This window comes from Myripristis murdjan, chromosome 15, assembly GCF_902150065.1.
Source record: "Myripristis murdjan chromosome 15, fMyrMur1.1, whole genome shotgun sequence".
In the NCBI taxonomy this organism is placed as follows: domain Eukaryota; kingdom Metazoa; phylum Chordata; class Actinopteri; order Holocentriformes; family Holocentridae; genus Myripristis; species Myripristis murdjan.
The window spans coordinates 2,666,283-2,684,772 of record NC_043994.1 but is presented as its reverse complement, the minus strand read 5'-3'; the positions used below and the strand labels follow the sequence as shown (position 1 = coordinate 2,684,772).

The following is an 18,490-nucleotide window of genomic DNA, read 5'->3' as shown; positions in this document are numbered from 1 at the left end:
ACCAGCAGATAAAAGGCATCACGAACTGAAGATCATTTCCTCCATATCCTTTATTCATTTATCAACCTATTTTTTCCTCTTCTTTTTTAAACAGCACTTCAATGTATTTTCATTTGATTTAATTCTATTTCATTTGGTTTATTCATTTATTTATTTACTCATTTTGTGTATGTGAGTGTATTAGTCTGTCTAATGTATGATTCCACCTGACTGAATCTATTGGATATGTCAGAAAAGGACACTGTGTTCATTCATAATAAGCTTTTTTTCATTCTAACAATCTATTTATTTTATTTTATATACACTGAATTAAGATTGAAGTGATATGCGCATGCTTGGATGGTTGGACAAATTTACACAACCTGGTGGAAACCTGTGTAAGGAGAGCAAATGAATTTTTTTATTTAATATCTGGTGGACAGGAATGAAGCTATAGAATCTAGATCTTTCAACGCTCTAAAAGTATACAACTGGATACGAATTTCACAGTGAGAATCTGCTCAACGCTGGCTAGTAGTATGAGTAAAAACATATTGGTCACTATATTTTTTATACAATTTTACATAGAGCTGCCACAGAAATTGTTAAACATGAATATACAACTTATGACATACTCAGGAATATATTCCCCCTCAAAATGAGATGAAACCACCAAAAACAGATAGTACTCATGTGTTATAGTGCTTCTAGTTTTTAAATCTGTATAGTCACAAAAGTGTTCTGTATTAAGCCAGTGGAAAAGAGCACAGAGATAAGGAGCGACAGACAGGCCAAATGAGATGTTGTTCTGATTCCCTCATTCCTTTGGCCCTACAATCAGCGGGTGTGGCAGGATGCATGCACAAGAAATGATAAGGTGTGAAATAACAGACATCTCATTAGAGGAGCACAACAGACAGGAAAAAGGCACCGAACATCTCTCCTTTTAGATGTAATCACAGTTTTTGATGGGACACATGCATTTGAATTTTGCATTTCTATGCAGCAATTTGCACTCACTCTTATGTATCTACTCTTATGCAGCATTTTTCTTTTGAATTCAGTGCAATTTGATCAGTTCTATATGAGGCATCCATACTAAACTGCCACTATGGGCATTCCATTTCTAAAACTTCTATCATCAAGACAGCCATATGTGTCAATTAGGGAGACCATCACTAAGTAAAACACTAATGAAGCCTATGGTAAGGAGATGGATGCCAATTATGCATATTTCTTGATGTCATCTCAAGGAGGAAAAGTGGCTGGAAAAGAAAAAAGAGGGGAAAAAAAGGCAAGCCATAAAAGAGGCATTTATTAATGGCATCCTGGTGGGAGCAGATTGCAGCAATTCTATCTTTTGATGATGCCCTTCAGAGTGCATCTCTTTCTGAAATGCAATCAACAATACATAACATGGAATCACACTCTTTTGAAAATAATCTACGATTGATGAGAGATGTACATATAAAATTACATAGTGAGATAAATCAAGGCTGGCGTAGCATCGGGCTAGCACTCTCCGGAGGTCACTATTACAAAGTCACGACCCCTTCATCTTCCCTTTGAGCAGACATCAACACAAAAATGTCAAGCATCAGGATTCTGATTTGACTGGTTGCAAATTGCTGGCACCCTCTATCATTGCTTTCTGCTTCAAAATGTTGGGGAGTTAAGGAATCACACTGAACTTTCCCTTTTTCTCTCACTGGCCTTGGCAATATTTGGCAGGCAAAATTACAATCATCGGGCACAAGGAAATTAATGCAGAGCTCAATTTGTCTGTCTTCCTCCGGTAAAACCTCCCCAAATATTTTGGATCTGATTTAAATGTAAATGAGCAATAAACCAATGCTGACACTTTTCGGAGTCTACGGATAGTGAATTTATCTGAGCTACACTGCTGAAACGCTATCACAAGGTCTACATTCTGCCTAAGTATGGAACATCTCATGCTCCAGCCTTCTTCATATGACAGTATACTTGGTAAACAAATGTGTTGTGTTTAAGCACCCAGTAAACCAATAGTTGATTGTGTATGCACGTAACAAGAGTAGTCACACGGGATGAATATTCTTGGACATGATTAAATCAAAGCTTATCATGCCCATGTCTGCTGCTGTGAGCTAGACTGGCTGAGCGCTAACAGGCGGAGCAATACAACAGCAAGGCAGGCACAGGGAGTGTGTAGTTACAGACACTGATTCCCAACCTAGTATTTTATCAAGCAGGAAGAGAGGGGAAAACTGCCAGCAGACACCAAATGAGGCCTGATAGACAGTGGTCAGACTTCAACGAAACACACTTTTAAAATTGTAAAGAAAAACTAGATAGATTGCTCCTGTCACGCTGTTCGGGCGCTGCCTCTTAGCAGTTCCTCTTCAGCACACACGGCCATATACATTATGGCTTTTCAGTTCCCCTTAGGCAAATTTTTGCATTGGCTCAGTAGAGGAGGCACGTGGAAGTAATTCGAAGCAAAAATTCTTTCAGCCACAATTTATGGCAATAGTAATGGTAATGTCTGTAGTTTGTTCTGCTCTCTAAAGTCCTATATGTTTTATGTTTGTTTGTTTGCTTTTTGTTTGTTTATTATTATGATGTTGTTTGTATGTTTGTTATTGATGTTCACCTGCCCGGGGGACCCTCTAACTCTTTCTTTTGAGATTTATGTTTTTAATTGTAATTAAGTAATTAATACATAAATAGCAATCCATACGATTTGATTTGGTGTTAGCAAATGTTGAACCACTTTGAAGCCTGTATAAATTCACTTCATTTCTTTCAAAAACATTTGGAAAGAGAGCAATAAGCAGATGAGAAAGAAATGACCCAGATTTGCAAGAGATTAGTCAAAAATTCCAGTAGTAGATAGATAGATGGATAGATAGATATTGATATTGGTATTGATATACAATTGTGAGGATTACCAAACAATTTTCCAGTAAAAAATTAAAAAGGAAAAAGAAATGTTACTTCTGGGATTTAAAGGGTTAAAATATACATCACACAAATCCTAAGGTCTGTGTTTGAATCTGGACATTTATGTCCATTGTGCACAATGACAAAGAGCAAGTAGTGCAATAAAATTCATGTATGAGAGCTTGGAGGTCACTCTGTTCTTTCTTGGAAAGAAGGTCTTTCTTTTTGGTCATTCCTGGAAAGATTTATTTAAAGGCCATCGCCACAAAAGCATGTGGAAAATGAGGGATATGTTCATTATAGTACCAGGACTGCCAAGCTGAAAGGATTTGGGAGAAGAATGCAAGCTATTGTTCACTCTGCAGCTAACCTGAGCTATATCTGCACCTTATCTATTATTTCCTGTCTTTATTTATGCAATGGCCCTTTCTGTCCACAGCAAAGGTCTGGCAGATGAGAGGCTCACTGTGTGGTATCTGGAATCCAAACCTGTCCAAAACTATGACCAGGCATTTCTTGCCACATGGAATGTGGTCCAGATTTCATCCAAGAAACTGAATGGGTCTGACTGAAAACAGCAAGGACGTACTGCTCATGGCCAGCAAGCGCACCTGTGCAAAGCTCATGTAGTACCAGTTAAAAATATTAATATGATTTATGATAAACTTTCATAATGATGAAAGGAAACAACTGGTCCAATTCTGCTCACTTCTCCCTGTTCCTTCCCTCGCCTCCTCCACATTGCTTTCTGGAAGGAAACGTGATAATGAGGTAGGAGAGAAAATGAGCCATAGAAAGGACAAACAGAATGCACCCTTTGTGCAGGTCTCTGCACCAGCCTCCTACCTCCCCTCCCCTCCTGTCCCCTTCAGCTACAGTAGCAAACAGTCATGTCTCCACAATAGAGATGATTAAGCTAGCTCATTAGAGCAAAGACCCAACACCAACATCTAGTAAAGCAGTAATATATCACTATTCTATACACTGGAGTAATGATTCAACACAACATCTGTGATGGGAGGCGCCCACTTGATAACTCCAGTGACACGGCCACCTTCACACACTCAGCCGTCTAACACTCAGAATAGGTGGCTGGTGAATGGTTCTGTTGTGTGACGGTCCTGCAGATTTATGGCAGCAGAGCCTGATGTCCTTTATGGTCAATTGTGGGTTTCATTTGTGGGTTAGTACGTCATTTATTTGACATCTGAACTGAGCTTTTGTGTGAATGCTTACCCTTATTATTTATAGCTCTAAGGATTTCAACATCTAGCCCTGCATAGTGGTAAATATATACTGCTTTATCTTTTGCCTTTTGGCTGAGTGGCTTTTGGCTTTGTGTGTGGGAGACTGGTTCAATGTATGCAGCATACTGCTCCATATGGCTACTGGGTAACAATGGCTGCAAACTTCAGCTTGAGCTCTAGACATGGCTGATAAGAACCAGTTTCCACTGCTTTGATGCAAGTGGTGGGTCACAAATTATCAGAGAACACTCTTGGTCCTCAAGAGTGGCAACATGGTCCCCTGACATACTACACTGAATCTGTTTATGATCTGTTTATGACCTTGGACATTTGTATTTAGTTGTGGATGACTGAGACCAAGGTAACAGATGACTGCAAGATGGCTGACATCTTCCTGTTTCTCAGGATCCACTGACTTTAAAAGTTTAATTATCCGCAACAGAAAACAGTTAAAACTTAAACCTTTTGTGTAATCATTCAACATTCTCAACTGCAACCACAAAATCAGAGCAAACTGTATACCTCATCTCCTTCTAACTTTTATTAGATTCTGAAAATTTTAATTGGTCAGGTTATGCTGAAGTGTCATTGACAAGAGTAGCATTTCAGCTTCACGTTGAAAGAAGTTTGACACAAAGTGTTGCGGAACAAATGTGCCGCTCTCAGCTCCTCTGTGGAACGCTTGCATGATCAGCCATGCAGCTCCCAAACCATGGAAGAAAATGGGAATTAGGGCACTACTGCTGCTTCCATTGCTTGCCAGTGTGCCAGTGCTTAAGGCTTTTTAGGCTGTCATTGCTGAAATGTTACACCATAGCTGCACCCTCCACATTTTAAAATGGCTGTAAACTGCCCGGAAAATTAGTTTTGAAATCCAGTAATCTCAGCAGCTGGCCAAGTAATTGCTGAGTCATTGGTATTGATCAAAAACCCTATCAGCCCCCACAGACATATTATGGTCATTTTGTGCTATGTGACAGTAAAAACAGATGCGAAAAGGAGAACTCAAGGGCAAGCAAAGGTAAGAAAATAGAAAAGTCCTAAGAGTAAAAGTTGCCCTTCACCACTCTTGTGCCTCAGCCTCCTGTTGCCCAAAATCTGGTGCTGCCAGGTGGACCTGGAGGGCTTTTGTCCAGATATTGAATGAGAAATGATTACAGTGATGAATCCGACATCAGTGTGCTGCAAAATCACTATGTGCCAAGCTCACCCACTCTCAATCACAACTAACATTTTGGTAAGGACTCCAAAAAAAGTGTGCTCTGAATCAAAAGAATCCAAGGCAATTTTCGGCACAGAAAATATGGGAAAAGCACGGGAATTGAGGGAACAGAGGCTGCTGTTGATTGCAACATATAAAAGCTGTGTTTACATTGAGGTGACAATTACATGAATACACTGGCCAGAACGCCATCATCAGTGCCTAATTTGGGGCAGCATTTCTTTTACCATTTCTATTGCAGTTCAAAGCATAGGATCTTGAAATATAGTGATTGATTGATTTAACTTTTTTGTTATTTTGTTTGTGAGCATTTTTTTGTAAGCAGATCTTTAGAAATATATCAAATTTGATTGTCTCAACCAAAGTAAGTAGCGAGGAAACAATCCAGATGGTTTAATGCAATGCTAGCAAGTTGTCTTTTGGCACTGATGTACACAGTTGTCTGAAGATGAGCCATACCTTGGAGGCCAGGGCTTCAACACTTTGTCTACATGTCCTCTCAATCTCGAGGTTCTCTTGAATAGTGCTGACTTCTTCAATGACCATGTGGGAGACTAGAAGGCAGAGAGAAAAAGAGAGACAGGGAGGGGGCAAACATAAAAACTGGATCGCACAAGGGACAAGGACAAAATATAGGATCCATGGTATTTGAGACTTTGTGAATGACAAATGCACTGACAAGCTAATGAATCAACAGACAGAGACCAATCCATAGTGATTCTGATATGCTGCACAAAGAGGCACTCAGATAATCCAAGTCCATCAGATGGTATACGCTTCTTATCAAACAAGCACGACAGTCGATAATTTCTGTTGATGTGACAGTGTTAATGAAATACGAAAAGCAACATGTAATCAACACATTTGAGTCAAAACAAAGGCAACTCATGGCCGTTCAACCTGATCAAAATGCCGTCAAGAAAACAAAGAACGGGGTTAGGATTTCCACGTGAATGAATGCATACCTGCAGCTCCTCGTTTCATTGAGCAGTTAATTGAGATAAGAGTGCCATAACACTTGACACTGAAGTATATTTCTGCTTGCTATTGTGTCTGTCATCCAAGTAGCCTCAACAGTGAGCCGCCTACATGCAACACCATGAGCTGAATTAAAAGGCAAGTGAACTAAATGTTGTTACAAATGTAGCTCGGGTCTTTCATCCAGCTAATTTTTTCCTACATTTTCAACTTCATCAACAGGGGCAGCGCTGAACAGAGTATTGGCTGAATAGATGAGGGAAACGAAAGGCAGTGAATAAAGGTTTGTAGCATTTCTGGGCATTTTTTGATACATGTAATGTTGAAGTTAATCAGCAGGGAAGGAATTATTTCCCTCTATGTATTTGTTACACTAGCATTACAAGTTGAGCAGCACACACAATTGTTGGAGAGGTGCTGACCATGGTATAAAGGCATATATGTGCAGGGGAATAGCCTTGATGCAAAATATGTATTAACACCAACATTTTGACAAATCGCTCTTCATCAAGGTGACTGTTGGTGCTCTGTTGAAATTAGGGCTGAACAATTAATCAAAATATTACTGAAACCTCAATATAGCCAAATGCAATATCCAAATCACAGGAGCTGCAATTTTTTTGATAAAAGTAAAATGTGTGACAAAACATTGTTGTAAATAAAGTATTTCGGTGCTAGAGAGATACCCTGGCCTTCAAATTGCATGCTCCACAAGAAAGCATGTTTGTTTGGTACATAGCCCAGCAAAAATCACATCATCATCATATGAACTTTTTCAGTGAAAATTAAAGTTATGGTGAGAAAATGATCATTCCTACTACAATTGTGAATCATACTGCAATTGTAATATCTGTAAATTTATTTGCATTCTTTAATTATAATTTTTTCCCATATTGTGCAGCCCTACTTGAGTGTGCAGCTACACTCTTTCATGTTGTTATTCTAGCAAACAACAGCAGGGCCAATCCCCAACAGAAATGCCTTTGCTGTAGCAAAGCAAGGTATATTATCAAAGGGATATTTGATTTGATGTTAAACTGTGAGGTGTTAAAGCACTGATTGTTCAATACATAACAAGGGCTTTTTTCACATGAGAGCAGAAGCAGTATGCTCAAGGTTAATCTCAGCCTAATCTTCTGAAAAGGTCAGCAAGTAGCAATAAACCTATTACATCTTCCAGGAGAATAACCGGTTATGTTCTAGTTCCTAGAATCGTCCCCACTGACTATTAACCAAAGCGGTTAAAAAATCAGTTGAAATGCGAAATCAGAAAACTTAATGCTCCAACCACTGACATAATTTTAATCTGTAATCACACCTCAGTACAATGAGAATGTGCTTTCTGCCACTTAACTAATTAAACATTGTGGCTGAGCGAAAGAGAAATTAGGCATTAGTGCCGTTGCTTCGGGCAATTCCTTCCCCCCAGTGACACCTAATTAAAACTTGATGAACGCCGGTGCCTGGTGATATCCAAGTTCCTCCGACGCCCTCTCCACATCAGTCATTCAATAGCACTTAGCTGCCAGTTTCATCCCCGGCCTCCTCTCCGTTCCTCTCTCACAGACTCTATAATGCTGTGGCCACACTCAGCAACCAGCAAAAGGACGCCTTGAACTAAATGACATGTTAATTATAATTACTGGTAGCCATGGTAAATAAACAGCGGTGGAAGTGGAAAGTGTATGAGCCTGAGGCGACGGGGGGCTCTGACACGTCAGAATTGGCAGTCTTAATTGTAAGTTTCGGCCTCCCCATCATCATCACTCTATTTTTTTTCTCCCCTCTTTTTTTGTGCCCATCTTTTTCACTCTCCTCTCAGGAAAGACAGTGATTACCCCTGTGCCAACGTGCTGCATAATGGTATCAGCGCCGCCAACGGAGCAGTGAATTAAATTGTATCTGCAGCCGCTGTGAAGCCTTGATGAGGGGGGCAGATGCCTTTGTGGTGTTATCATTATAACACAATGGTCATGTTGTCATCAACCTTGCCATCGCCAATTGAAAAGACATGATTGTGCGTTGGGGGCTTTTTCTCTCTTCCAACACCCCCACCCCCCTCGCCATCGCCCCCCTCCCCGTTCCCCGCCTGCCACCCCACCCCCAGCCGTTTCGTTGTGAATAGGAGCAATTTTCTAAGAGCTATGAAATCACGTAATAGGTCCTAATATGCAGCTGCTTGGCACAGTAAGGCAGCCTCTATTAACGTGGAAGTCAAACACAATATGTGTTTTGGCTGGAGAATCGCTGAATATACAAGCACAGGCCAGATTTATTCATATGAAAATCTGCAACCTGCCTTGATTACAAAGACAAACTCCATCTTTTGACACGCGCTGCCCTAATTCAAATTCTGCCGTGCATGCACTAAAGTGGTCATACCAAAGTGTTCAACCTATAAGAAAAATTATTTCTGGAAAATTAAACAGTGGGGTCAAAACATTTGAAACAAGCTGTCGCCGCAGCAGCGCTTTCCAAGTGCATCATTTGTGACCAGATTACTCATTCAAAGGTCCAATGAATTAACTCGTAAAAAGGAAGGGTCATCTTCAACACATGTATGTGTCCGTTATGGTAGACATACAATATATGTGTAATTGTGCTAGTTTTCAAAACACAATGTGATGTCCCAAAGCACATACAAAGATCTGCTGGAACTGTCACAAACCTCCTCAAGACCAAGTTGCTCATTAAACTGAATTTTATCAAGTTTATGTAATTAAAATTGCATTGACATCTGAGAAATCTTGAACCAGACATAAATTCATCAAAGGCTAATTTATGTACAGTGCAAACCGACAAGGCAAAGGTCAAATCAGCAGAAATGTATAATTGCACTAATGAAATGAAGCAAACAGGAATTTGTAGGAAAAAATGAGTACAGAAGTGAATGACTCCAGTCATGCTGCCATTTACAAGATTTCATACTCACCTTAAAACTATTTTTTTGTAGATTTGTGGTTTGTCTTTAATACAGATGTCACAAGAACCAATACTTCGGTACCAAGTTGATGCCAATAGTCCAAAAATACGATGGTACAAGTTTTTCAATGGCACTGTAGGTACTGGATGTATTTATTTAGATTTAATATTTATGTAGATGTAGCCTTCAGTGGGCTGTAACATATTCTTCTGGAACTGACAGAAACAGTGTACATACGATTTACGTTTGTTCAAGTTGCACCAAAGAAGAGACAAACGCAAGGGAAAGATGGAGCAGCAGCTCTGCCTGGGCTTGTCCATAAGAAACACAGCGAGAGTCATGGGTAGAAGGATTTTGCATTCGATGCTCAGGGAATAATAATAAATTTGTAAAAAAAAATATGCAAACAGTGCCATCGAAGTTTCCCGTTAAATAGGTGTTTCATTTTCTAATAGTATGAGCCTACTTATTATTTCCATATTTTTCTCATGTCTCTGCTGGATACTGCAATAGAAATTCTGTGCAAGCTAAAAGTTATTTAAGAGCAGTTGACCTATTGTTAGTTTTAAATACTTGAGGACTTAAATACTTGAATGTTCAACAGATTTTAATAAAGGAGTGTATGTTGAAGACAATGGGATTTTTTCTTTTCTTTTTTTATTGTGGTATCAGGTATTGTGGTAACAGGTATTGAGAATCGTGGAAATTCACTGGTGAATTTGTGGTATTGTGACAACCCTAGCCATTAACTCCTATCCTATAAATTGTAATGCAGTCTTTAAAAAAATACTGTTCTTCTGATCTTTCTCATGTGATGATTTTTATCACTCACTTTCATACTTTTTCATTGCTATGCTAGCACAAACCAAACAATCAAATCAAATCAAATGCATCAAATGAATCCCTATCATTCCAACTGCTGCTTTCCAAACCTGCCAGCAGAATTTATAATGTCCAGGTGAGCATGCTGCATCTCATTACCATCGACTGTGACAAATACTCTTAGTTTGATTTCCCTCCTATGCATCTCTCAGGCAGACAGACCCACACAGCTGGGGCTCAGCTTTTCTCCCATTGGCAGGAGAAAGCACGGCTGCTCACCAGAGAAAAACACTACAAAATGTCAGTAATCTGTCAACGAGGGTGTTATAATAGGTTAAGCAGCCTGATGCTTCACGACTGTAAAAAATGACAGGTAAAACAGCCAATGCTGTTTCATACATCAGCAGATTAATTTGCCTAATCTTCACAGGTGTTTTGACCACAGACAGCAGCGGCCTAATGAAACCTTTTCCTTCCTTAGTTACCCTGCTAATACTTATACTTATACTTAATACCGCCTTTAAATTGACACTGACATGCCAAGGTAATGAAAGGCTCCAGAGACCATGCACAGCAGGATGGGAAGCCTAGCGGTCAGGCATTGTCTTGACATTAGATGCAGATTGTTCTGGATCGTTCAGGAGTTTTAGCTCAACAAATACTTCTTGGAGGATGCAGGAATTTCATTGGTTGAGTTACAAGCTGAGCTCATATGTGCTAGTACACTAAGTGATTCACTGACCATTTTTCTGACCAATTTTTTCTCTCAGCAATGATTTTTTTAGAAACTGAAAACAGTGCATTGCATTCACTCTTACTTGTAAACACTGCCTTATTTCACTTGAATAATTCACATGACTTGGTTCAGTCTTGCAACATTCAAACATAAATATAGTGTAGATGTTCCACTGGGTAGCAATGGGGGGTTGGTTAATGGGAACTGAAAAACTGACTCAAGTGACTCAACTCTGGAGTCAGAGCTGGGAGTCAATTTCAAAAGTCCTGGAGTCAAACATCACTTGCTCAGAGAAATTCTTGCTCTTTGGCTGCACTAATTGTGGCTTAACTTAACCAAAGAGATTATTTCTGCCTCTAAAGCAATTCCGCCAAGAAAAGGATGCATAACTTAACCCCATCTGCAGATTACATTCTGCATTAAACTTGCTGTCTGGACTGCTGCTGAGCTGTAAGAGATTAACTCACCTCTCTGGAACTCATTCAGCTTGTGAATGGCGTCATCTCTCTCCTCCTGCAGCCGTTTGACCTGATGCAGCCGTTGTAGGAGAGACGTACACAAAAGCCTTTACATATGACCACTTTCATAAATTTTCACCCTGTCTATGCAACAACATATTCATGCAATTTCAATCAATGTGGAAGTGTGTGTTATAGAAAAGAAAAGTAAAGGTGCACTATGCAACACTGCCAAGGGTTCATTGAACTGAGGACCCTTTAGACTCAACTGACAAAAACATGCAATAAGCATGTAAACTCTGAGTCAGCTGCTGCTATGATGAGAACCAGACTCAACCGGTTATTTGAACAAAACTATCATTTGAGTTCACTCAGTAGTTGTATGTGCATTTCAGTTTTGGAAAGCACCACTTGTAAAGTGATGTTAAACCTTCTCTGAGCAGCAGAGGACAATTATTTTAAGAATGTTAGCACCTCAGTGGCAGGAGGCTAGCAGTTAGCATTTGGAGCATCCAGCCAGTATCCAGCACTCAGTAACAAGGAGAGGAAGAGAGCACCACTACTGTCCTACACAACAACATAATGCTCCCTTTAAGAGTGAACTCCAAACTGTCAGCTGTCACCTAACAGGATTTCTGGGTACTGAAGATCCATTTTTTAAACCAGTTCCAACACCTGCTTCCATGTGGACCCTCTGCTCCCCCAATTTCTGTGTAATGGTAAAAGTGATATATCTGTCCTGTGCTAATCAAAATTAAGACTACAGCTATTCTTAAGGCTATTAACTATCATGTTTAAGTATAAATAACCATTTTTATCATTATTAAGCACAAGACTACTGCTAGTCAAAAGGAAACAATCCTATGTGCTTTCTTTTACATCTTTACGCAGTAGAGTTTGTATGGACGCAGGGTTTTGACCCGTATGGGCTCAAGACTGACTGATTTTAGGCCAAAGCAGTCCAAGTATTCAATGTCTTCCATGTAATTTTTCATGGCAGGGTGGAGAAGTTGCTGAAATCATATTTAGACCATCAATGGACAATAAAACTCTTCACTGAACATCAGAATACTATTACTACTGTGACTACTGTTACTAAAACTTCCACTGCCACTAATACTGCCACGGCTTCTATTGTTATCATTACTAGTACTGCTGCTGCTACTGTTCATACTGCTGCTATTATTACCTGTACAACTATCACTACCATTACTGTTACTGCTACTGTTAGTGCCACCACTGCAACTACTACTACTACAACCAGTGCTGCGTTGATTACATCTGCATTAAATATGTATCTGCATCATATGACTGACACTGACTGAACGTATCAGAATATGAAAAAAGGTCAGTACCAATATATTAGCAAACTGACATACTGATCTAACTCTAATTGACCTTAATACTCACCTCCATGGCTGCCTTCTCGTGCTTTCTCTGCAGGCCTTCATACTCCTGAAGAGCTGTGGGGAGCAAAGGGTGCCAGTCAGACATTTTCACAAGCAAATCACGATAAGTGCAATATCAGCGAAGAACATGGAGCTCATGTGATCCTGCTAAAAATAGAGCCAAAAAGTAGGAACCTCTCCAGCATGTGACAATCTCTCGTCTGGTGACTACTGTAGCTTGTGTCCTGTGGCACACATGACTATTACAGTGAGATGGAATATTGAAAATAGTGGTACTCATGGGTGATAACACATCAATAGTCTGGCCACCGCCCAGATAAGCTTTGTGAGGACAGCAGGTAGCCAAAGAAAAAAAAAAACATATTTACATGGCACATTGTCTCAAGATACATCCGGGAATTAAAATGAATGTTTTTTTAATGTCTGTAAAGTGGTCAGAAAAATTGATTTTGTTAGACTGACAACTGCACTTTTCATCAGGAATTAAACAAACTACCCAGCATCACTGATTCATATACTAGCAGAGAACCTGCTCTGTGCGTTTCACTTCTATAACTCTATGTCTTAAAACAGGGTTACATTCACTTGGTTTTTGGACTGGGTTGTGTGCAATAATTGTGCTGCTTTTATTATGCTTTTATTATGCTATGGTATGCTGCTCTTACGTATTTTTTATATTTAGCTATATATTATTATTATCATCATCATATTTTATATGTTTGTGTTTTTTGAGCTGCTGGATACCTGAATTTCCCTGTGGAATTAATAAAGTAGGGTTCCTCCAGGTTTATTCAAGTTAAATTTAAGTCTTTTTAAGACCTTTTTAAGACCATTTATATCAAAAATTAATACCTATTTCGCGGCCTATTTCACAGCCCTACCGGCAAAGAAAAATGAACTCCTTGAATGTTGGAAATGATGTGAAATACCCTCGTTTCCATTGTAGGACTGGTGTTTGGCGATGGTGTGAAAAGTCCACAACACCTCTGCTTTCAGCGTTGGCATGAACCCAAAAGGCGCGCGCAGATCGAACGTTAGCTGGTGGGAACCTGGCAGTGATTGAAGGAGTTTGTTCCTTTCCTCTGGTGTTTTTAATGTGCCAGTCCGATTTGGTGTGCGAGTCCATCGCCTTCACCCCAATTGTTCCAAGCTGAATCCTCTTTTTGCACAAGGTGCAGTAGGCTCCAAAAACGTCATCTACCACAGATTTTAACCAATGATGGAAAGAAATTGTATCCATCCACGCTTCGTTGAATTTACATTTCCCCATTTCCCAAGCATGAATTAACTCTCTAACGTTTAAAAAAAAAAAAAAAAAAAAATTAAAGCTGCAAGCAGCGTTGGACGGGCCCTCGCCCCCCCGTGCACGTCGGGGATGGCGCGCATGTCGAAGTGCAGATAATTCGTCCCTTTGTGCCAGTTTTGAGGGTATTTTTCGGTGCTTTTATTTTGAAAGAGTTTTGGGCTTTTATTTTGAAAGGCCGCAGAAGTCCTAGTATGTGACCGACAGGACTACTGGCAGCTGCTGCATGATCACACCAAAATGCAGGCACACACACTCACTCACTCACTCACTCACACACACACACACACACACACACACACACACACACACACACACACACACGACGCCAACAAAAACCCACTGGTAGTACATTCGCTGCTGGTGCCCCTCTGGCCATTAGCAGCGCCCCTCCAGCAGATGGCGTCCTTAGCATGTCCTAGTGTGTGACTGACTTGAGTAGTGGCAGCTGTGGCATGATCACACCAAAATGCAGGCAGACAGAGAAATCCTCATTCAATCCAATGGAGAAATCCATAAAACCCACCCGTTTGAGGCGTCATAGCTCGGTCACCGTTTGAGTTACAGACTTGATTCAAAGTTTAAACGAGTCACGAGACTCTGATCTCTAAATCTCCCATTTACATGATTTTGCTATCTTTTACCGTTTTTGAGTTATGGCAGTTTTAGTTTGAGAGTGTTTTCTGCTCCCTCTGAGCTCTTACAATGGGTGTGTATTGCGCATTCCTGAGGCAGCTAGAGTGAGTCACATGTCCAGGCAGAGTGCAGAGCAGAGCACACCAGAGTCAAAAACATGTGAAAACTCTTCATAGCTCCCACAAACTTGGTCCAATCCACATCAAAACTACATATTTTTGTAGGAATTTTTGTCCTCTTTCCATCTGCATAGTTTTCAAAGCTGTCAGACTTTTAGTTTAGACTCCAGGAGCTTAATTAGTGCCAAAAGTCAGCCTCTTCACACCAAACTCCATGGGAAAAAATGAGGTTTTGGCTCTGGTCACTCTGACTTGGAGGTCTTATAAAATCCAAACTAATCGAGTAATGACGAAATCCTTCAGAACTTTTGTTAAGCACTGTGTCCTCTGTCATCTGTGCAATTTTCAAGCCGCTGACATTTACGCCCTGGGAGGAGATAGATTTTGTTCAAAGGTGGAATTTTGGGTGAGAACGTGACTTTGCAACGCAAATTGCGGACTTCCTGTTGGTTTTAGGTCGGGGGTGTCAGCGCGTGATTTGTAGGGCTTGATGAGACCTACATTTCGGCGTTGGTTTGGTGTTTCTAGCACATTCCTGTGGGCTGCAGGGGCTGCCTTTGTGTGCCTAGGTGGCGCTACCGAGCCCATTTTTGCACTTAGGGGGTCCGTTTGTCCATTTTATCAAATTTTTCGCCAGACCTGGCCTGCGTGCCGAATTTGGTGAGTTTTGGAGCATGTTTAGGGGGTCAAATTAAGGTTTATTTTGACGTAATAATAATAAGAAGAAGAAAGGAGAAGGAGAAGAAAAAACACTACAATAACAATAGGGCTTCGCACTGTTCCAGTGCTCGGGCCCTAAAAACTACTACTTGTCTTGTCGATCGTAGTCTTGTGTCTGCTGTAGCGCGAGCCGAGGTCTTCAGTGACGTATTCGTAGCATTTCCCGGGGCTGAATTGCGTTGGAAATTATTGGTTCCGCCGCTCTTTGTTTACGTTATTTTATCAAAATAATCCTGGTTGACAAATGAAACGTTTGACGAGAAATGCGATACGGAGAAGTTACATACAGAACAAATTTTAAGACCTAGATATCAAAATTCAAGACTTTTTCAAGTCTTTTTACGGTATTATTTCCAAATTCGCAAATTCAGTGCTTTTAAGCAAGGCCCAAACGCCCATATACACTGAGAGGTACAAGTCCCCCCCCAATGTTCAGGCACTCCAAAAATGTCCCCCCCAAAATATTGCTGGAATATATTAGCAATTCAATGTTCAGGCATTCCCAAAATGTCTGCCCCCCCTAACTAATGTACTGAGCCTGTTTTGAAAATGCATGGAGTAGAAACTACAGATAATTTGTGTTAAAATGTGGGAGGTAAAAAAAAAAAAAAAAAAACAGAAATAAAACAGAAATACTCAAGTAAAGTACAGATTCCTGAAAACCTACTTAAGTATAGTAATTATTTGTAATTTGTTATTTCCCACCTCTGTTTAAAAAAAAAAAAAATCTTGCAAAAACATGCAGAGGCTGCAGGCAGGCTCAGGTTTTAAAGCTAGAGTGATACTGGAATGATATGGAACTAGACGACCTAAGGAATCCGTTGGTACCAAGCATGTCATACTAGGATGTCAGCAAGAGGACTACATACTGCCCTAAAATTAGGCTAAAATTTGCCAAGGAAAAAAATGGCATGGGCACTTTCAGGAGGGTCCCCTGACCTCTGACCTCCAGATGTGTGAATGAAAATGGGTTCTCTGGGCAGCAACGGCTCTCCCCTTTGCAGACATGCCCACTTTATGCTAATCCCATGCAGTTTGGGCCACAAACCATGCATTTTTAGGCAACCTAGATCACACAGTATTTTGTTTTTAAGATTAGCAAAACTGCCCCATTACCTCCAGGCTAAGCTGTCAAGTTAGGAACGGTTGCATGGCAACTAGATGATGTACAAGACAGATTTCATCATGGTACAGGAGGACAGAGCCATCATGCAAAAAATGTGTCAGTGAGGAGAAAAGGAAGTTTCAGTAGAAATGGATCAATGCTTACTTCCTTGTATCTCATGGGTCAGATAAAGCGATGTGCCTAATCTGCAAACAGGTGAATACTATGTGCAAGGACTTTAGCATAAAACGCCATTATAATGTCAGTCATAAAATGTGCAACAAGTTGACAGGTGAGGAGCACACAACTAACCTTGAACATTTTCAAAATCAGTTTTCATAAATCTATTTTAGCCTAATTAACTACATGCTGTGTTTTATTTGGCATTACTAGCTGCAAACCATTTACAAAGTATTGACTGTAGACATGCACCTTTGCCATTAAAATATCTACAGGTGGATAAATGCATTTTTTTTTTCTCCTCCAGAAAGGAGAAAAGAAAAAAACTGTTTTGGGATTATTTTGTGATCCATTTTTTTCCTTGGCAGCCCTCAATCCAGTGTGGGGTCCCTAAAATGGGCCTCAGTCATCAAAAATTTGAGAACCAAGGACATGCATATGGCCTACACTGGTATCATGTGGACCTTTCCATGTGCACTAAAGCACTATATAGTGATGTATGGCAAACTACTGGAATTTGCGAGATGAAATTCTTGCTTCTATCAAACGCTTTCTTTGGTGAGAAAGGAAATTATAAAAGGCTTGCCTGCCACGTTCGTGTGGACTTTGGCCTTGAAAGCAGAGCTCTTGAAACTGGGCCAAGAAGACAAATGTAAAGGAACAAACCCGAGAATCAAAGTCAAGCCAGCATGGGCTGTGTTTTAGACTTAAATCATAGCCCAGCATTATCTCATCGAGCACGTAGTGAACAAGTGACAGTTGGAGAATATAAGCTCTGACACAAAATGTTTTCTAGCTCTTGGCAAAAAAAAAAAAAAAAAAAAAAAAAAAAAAAAAAATTATACAACAGGACTTGGCGACATTTTAGGACTTACTGGCACTTTTTCTTCAGGGTAGTTCGTATTTCAAAACCTCAACGGTTAAAATTGGTTCGCCTTTTATAGACTTTCATTTAAATGTCGGTGGACAGTATTGAGCAATATCAACCACGTAAAGTTGAGATTTAGTTTAAATCCCCAGTGGATACCTGCGTGCCGAAGTTACCACAATAATCCATAATCTTGTGGAACGTCAAAGGTCACGTTCTAGAAGCAGAGGAAGTCCGACATTAAGAAGAAAACTTTAATTTGCTACATTTGTGAACGGAGGCTGGCGTTCATTCTCCGGAACGAACGTATGGCGCTACAGTGAGAAGACAGCACGAGAGCTCCCGGTAGCATGAGTTCAACAAACAGAACAAAACACCGCAAAACTGAACTTTTCTGCTGGATTCAAACCAAACTTACCTTTATTCGACAAATCTGTGATTACATTAATTTTCTTGATCTCTTCCTCCGCCATCGCGAGAAAATCTTTTATTCAAGTTCAACCGGAAGTAGTGGCACACACCTGTCCAGGTATATTTACCCAGCATCGTATAACTCAGCTATAGGCCAGTGCAGCTGAGTTATACAGTATTAGTGCTTGTTAAGCACTGATATAAAACAGTTGGAAATCTGCATTTTGGCATTGAAGTGTTATGTTTTTTCACTGAGAAACTGGAAATATGTTTTGTAGCCTCCTCATAGGAAAACGTACAGTACTCATTCATGTAAATTATGGTATACAATAGGAGTTTTATAGTAGGCTAATATGTTGTACCCAGTATCTGGTCATATCGCCAAGCACTGTTGAGTGTTTGGTGAGGACATCTTACAGTATGAGTCAATCAGGAAACAAGGCTGATATAAA

General features: G+C 40.1%; 1 protein-coding gene across 1 annotated transcript in view; it reads right to left on the bottom strand.

The window, feature by feature from the left end:
- The window catches only part of shtn1 (shootin 1), a 37,603-nt gene extending 19,441 nt beyond the window's left edge, over positions 1–18,162 (bottom strand). Inside the window, exons 1-4 of the mRNA XM_030070692.1 lie at positions 18,046–18,162; positions 12,698–12,750; positions 11,297–11,357; positions 5,830–5,924 (exon numbers count right to left, since the gene is read on the bottom strand). Of these exons, the coding sequence (XP_029926552.1) occupies positions 5,830–5,924; positions 11,297–11,357; positions 12,698–12,750; positions 18,046–18,100 (264 nt within the window). The 5' untranslated portion in view covers positions 18,101–18,162. The remainder of the gene's footprint in view (positions 1–5,829; positions 5,925–11,296; positions 11,358–12,697; positions 12,751–18,045) is intronic.
- Positions 18,163–18,490: the final 328 nt, after the last annotated feature.